The sequence below is a fragment of the Nematolebias whitei genome, chromosome 12 (assembly GCF_014905685.2).
Source record: "Nematolebias whitei isolate Nwh7 chromosome 12, NemWhi1, whole genome shotgun sequence".
NCBI lineage: Eukaryota > Metazoa > Chordata > Actinopteri > Cyprinodontiformes > Rivulidae > Nematolebias > Nematolebias whitei.
This window is the reverse complement of record NC_056509.1, coordinates 35,402,287-35,407,490: the sequence shown is the minus strand read 5'-3', so window position 1 is coordinate 35,407,490 and position 5,204 is coordinate 35,402,287. Positions and strand designations below refer to the sequence as shown.

Sequence of the window (5,204 nt, the reverse complement as noted above, 5' to 3'; positions counted from 1 at the left end):
TGAATGAATGAATGAATGAATGAATGAATGAATGAATGAATGAATGAATGAATGAATGAATGTATAGGCTTGTACTGGAGGGAATCCTTGAGTTGTACTGAAAATCCATTTCTTTCTTAATTGCTCTGAAACTGAGTTTGTTCCAACCATGACATGAAGCTCAGCCACTGTAACGTTGTGTTTCTGCGACTGCCTCCCACATCACTGTCCTCACCTCTGTGCGTGGTCCTCTTACAGGAAGCAGTTGAGGACAGACTCAAACTTCTTCGGGAAGCGCACAGAGACTTCGGTCCCTCCTCCCAACATTTCCTCTCCAGTGAGTACAATTACCTTTCATAGTGGAGGGTATGGGGAAAGGAGGTACTTGGGATTGTTTCCACTCAGTTTTTTTGCATCCTTCCATTCATCTCTACACTTCACACATTCTGCGGATATGTGCACTCTCATGCGCTGCCTGCAGGGGAGGCACTTTACTCTTAAAACTCTTAAAAATGCTAGGCTTAATTACGACTTTACCGACTCGCTCCTCTCACTCCCTCTTTGGAGCGGTCATTAGCAGAAAGGAGAAAGTCGGAGACAAGAATCAGGTGCGTTAGTGTCTCCTCCTCTTTGTCTTCCTTTACTTCCCTCACTTTTATAACCATCCAGCCGTCAGCGCCGTCCCTGCTCCACCTGATACACTCTGCTGGCCGTCAGACACGAAGACCAAACGATGGATGTGCGATTCAGGGCAGCTGTTCTGTCGCCATGCAGCGTCAACGACAGATTCACTAAGCAAGCGCTGCCGAGAGCTGAGATCAGACAATAATACTACTCCTCTTTCATCTTTGTGACACCGTGACACTATCTCCTCCATCACAAATTTACTCCCATTACACTAGTAGCTTAATATTCCCTCAGGGATCAATAAAACACTGCGTTCTTATCGTACCCGGTCCATCTCATATCTCCCAATCTCTCCTAATCTCTTTCTCTTACTGTCTTTTCATGTCTCTATCTTAGTGTAAAGTCGTGTCAGGGAGGAGGGAAAGTGGTATGGAGGCAAATCACATATGTTTTGCTGCTCATTGCTCTGAAGAACTACTCAAATATTACCATTTACTGCAACAGATTTTAAAATGTGCTTATTGGAAAATGGAAAAGGCTGGACATATTTCAAGTCGAGCTTCAAAACAGCAAATTGGTTAGAAGTCAGTGTTTATAGAAATGGTGCATCAGTTCCAACAATCTTTTAAATTTGCACTTCTTTTTCCTGTTTTCCATCTGCAGCTTCTGTACAGCTCCCCTGGCAACGTGCAGTTTCTCAGAATAAAGTTCCCTATTACATCAAGTAAGTGACGAGACAATTTTGTGAATGTTTAAAATGTATGCCCATGTCTGAATGTGTGATGGGATGCATGGGTGAGGCATTCAAAGCAGTCCTATCTGAATGTTGTTTTATTTTTTTAATGTTTTAGGATTTGTCTTATCTTTCAATATTTATGGCTTCTAATTCAGTTTGCATTCATTCTTATATTAAAATGAACTCTGACTCTTTGTAACAGGTAGTTTGAAGTGGGATTTTTGTGCAGCAAAAAACTAGAGTTGACTGAGTTTAGTTTAGTAGAGTGTGACTTTCGTTCCATTTTGATTATCTAAATTTTTCAAAAGTTCTTAGTGATCGTATGTATGGGAGAATTTTACTGACATAAGTCGAGAGCACACAAGCGAGCAGAGAGGTTTGCGAGCGGAGATTTGATCCGTGCAGAGAGAAGTTTTGCGCGCAAGCAGAACATTTGAACACAAAAATTTGAGAGAGCACAGAGAATATTTGAAATAGGGCAGAAGTTTTGAGTGCAAAGAGATTAATTCCTGCTTTCAAACTGAAAATGTGTGCTCTCGACTAATATCGGTAAAATTCTCCCATACATATAGAGACGGGTTGTTCTACTAGCATTATAGATCTCTATCCTCTGGGGGCTTTGTATCTTGGCTTTAACTCGATTTCAACATAAAGTGATTTTTTTTTTTAGTTCTCCGAGTGCATTCTCACTGTTCGGTTCTGCAAAGATGAGTTTTTTTAAGCCTCCACTGAGTGACAATAGTCCCATGATGGTTTATTCTTATATACAAATGAACCTGACATTGTGCATCCAGAGAGTGTCAGCAGAGATGTTGGTTAAAGTTGGGTGCTGTTTGCACCCACTTTGTCCAGCTTCACTCAGCTTAGTGACTACCTCCCTTGCCAGCTCAGAGGTGTGACAACATAAAGACTCGTGCCAGCTTGCTCATTAACTAAATGCTACTGAGAGGAGAAATGGTGGTCTTGAGCCTGGTTTTTAAATGAAAGGGGCTAGATTTTTTTCTGCAACAATCTTCTTAAGATGAAAACAGATGGAGGATTCATTGCCAAGTTTACATTTTGACATTACATTTTAAGTAATGTTTTGTAAAAAAAAATACAATTCTTAGAAAGGTTTACCACAATTTATCTGTTCTATATACATTATTAGCACAAATTATTTTTATATCTTTACTCCAATTTGAGTTATTCTTGCTTATTTGCTTTTCTGTCTCAGTGTCATCTGAACAGTTCTCATTCAGTTCCACCTGTCTAAATCCCAGGACAGCCTCTCTCACTCTAATAACTGTGACTATAATCACTTTTAACTTTTGCTAAATCAGGCCAAAAATGAGGTTTCTGTTTACAAAGAAGATTACATGTTTCTGCTTGTCAGAAAATATAAACCAGAATCAAGTGACTGTGTGTCGGGTGTTCTGCTACCAAGGTTAACCTGAATTCATCTTTAGTTTCAGCTTAAAGTAGAGAAAACTTTGTAGAGTTTATTGTCTGCTTTGCTCTTCATTTTGCTTGAATATAGGTGTCACTTTACTTTGTGCAATTACAACCCACAATAAAACGGTTCATCTATCAGTGACCAAAATGTTCTGATTTTTTTTCCTCTTTTATTTAGTTTTCACTTGAAATAGGTTGTTTATTTTGCTGCATAGAGATCTATATATATATATATATATATATATATATATATATATATATATATATGTATTATCTGTCAAGTTAACCCCCCAAATACAAAATCTGCTAGAAACGGTATGATAAATCTTCAAGCTTACTAAATGAAACCTACATTTTTTCACTGTTTACATGTATATGGAAACAAGGCAAGAAAACAACTGTTACAACTTGCAATAAGCCTTTGCAGTTGAGTTGTGTGTAAAATGGCGTAAAACAGCCTCTGATCACAGATGGGCTCTGCTACTGAAACTTCTTCTGCTCACAACACAAACGTACTCTCAAGAAAATGAAACGATACACAGAAGTGTGTTAAGTAATTCGAACACTCATGCTTGGTTGCATCCACATGAAGATGCCAGTGAAGTCGTCCTGGAACAAACTCAATAACCAAATGCTCCCCTTGAGTCTTCACCATATGCACCGCAGATCCTTCCATGTGCACAGAGATAATTTTTTAAAGCCTCTTTGAAACTGAAAGAAGTAGTACCTCTTTTTCTACAATTTAACCATCAGTTTGGACCTTCCCACACAGGTAGATGATATTCAGACAACTTTCCTCCACTTTCACGTGCAGATAAAAAGTGCGTGCAGGTTTCCTTTGGCCCATAAAATCCCACTTAATTTGCTGCCTGAACTGAACTCAGAATCCATCTCCAGGACTAATCACAGGTCACTTTCATTTCTGCCACCTTCTTGAGATTCCTGACACATTCATTTCCCCTGAACGCCTCGTCTCCTCTTCTATCGCTTTTCATGCTGCGCGTCTTTCTTCCAGGTGACAATGGCCCCCTGATTAGAATTAAGCCTTTGTTTGCCCCCTGTAGCGAGGAGTTCAGATGACAAGATGAAATCAAATAGATTCATCTACGCTGCATGAATAATGCGTGTGCGCTGTCCCGTTTCACACCCACTTTTATATTGTGCTCGGGTTGTGGGCAGCGTCCCTCTGAATGTTTAGTTTAAAAAGTTTTAATAGAAATCCTAAACCGTGTGAGCTGTAATTGAAAGGCACAATGCTGCTGTTTCAGAGAGGGATGTGGTTTCAAAGGCAAGAGAATAGAAAGAGGGTAAAAGAGGTGAAGTGATGGCAGCGCAGAGGCGTCAGGTGGTGATTGAAAGTACCTTTCACCTGTCACTGACGACTCCTGATAAGCCTTGCAGGCTGCTGTCAGTGAAGAAAAACCCTTCCTGAAATCTTCCTTACCTTTCCATATTTCACTTTTTTAATTTTCTTGGTTTATCCAGACATGCTTAGTCATTCATCTGCCCACTCATGATTATTCATGCTGACTTCTGAGCGTGTGACAATGACAAACTCCCACCAGCGAAGGAAACGGTTTGCCAGTCAGCCGCCGTTGGGCTTCAAATTAGTGCTTTGAACTTTGGTCATGCAGGGAACGTGGATGTTTTCCCAGAGGAATGTCTTTTTTTTTTTTTTTTTTGTTCGTCAGAGTAAATGTAGCTGTGCAAAACAGAAGTAGTTGAATATAAATTGTTGTGGACCGTCAAGAACGAGATTAGCAATAAAAAGTATTTTATCCTTCCGTGAAACTGCGATGAGGAATGACAGAGCTGCACAGAAAATGTCAAAGGTAGAAAGCAATTATTCTTGAGAGGCTGATAAGTCGCAGCGGCGATCTGTTAGTCGGAAAGGGTTACGTTTGTCAAACCACTTAAGCTGCTTCTCTTCTTCATAAAATCAATCTGTAAAACATTTTTTTTCAACTCATTGTTCCATAGTGAGAACACATATTTCATTGTTTTCTGCCTGATGCTCTTTCCTCGTCTGTCACTCTGGTTGACTTATTGTTTCCTATTTTGAGGTATCAATAAATGATGGGCATAAAATCAAAAATAAATGTTTCACCTGCATTGCTTGTCATCTCCACTCAGACTTACAGTAGGTCTAATAAATCAGGAACGCCATTTGTTTTGATTGTGCATAAAGATGTGCATTTTCAGCAAAAGCACTCTGAATTTGTTGGTTAATTATTCAGCACTGCCTTATGTTTTTTTTGTGGTTGGTGGTAGATGTTCTAAATCTTCTGTTAAGAAAAGCACATTTAAACCCAACTCAGCATGTCACTACAAGGTGCAAATGTAAGTAAAGAAATAAATAAATGAATAAACAAATTTTAGCTAGACTTTGAATATTCAAAAGTCGTTTTTTTTGTTTGTTTTGTTTTGT

General features: G+C 39.2%; 1 protein-coding gene across 1 annotated transcript in view; it reads left to right on the top strand.

Annotated features, from left to right (window-relative positions):
• Positions 1-5,204, top strand: part of utrn (utrophin) — a gene marked incomplete in the record, with an annotated part of 237,395 nt that overhangs the window by 166,847 nt on the left and 65,344 nt on the right. The window contains 2 exon segments of the mRNA XM_037685869.1: positions 238-316; positions 1,270-1,330. Coding sequence (XP_037541797.1) covers positions 238-316; positions 1,270-1,330 — 140 coding nt within the window.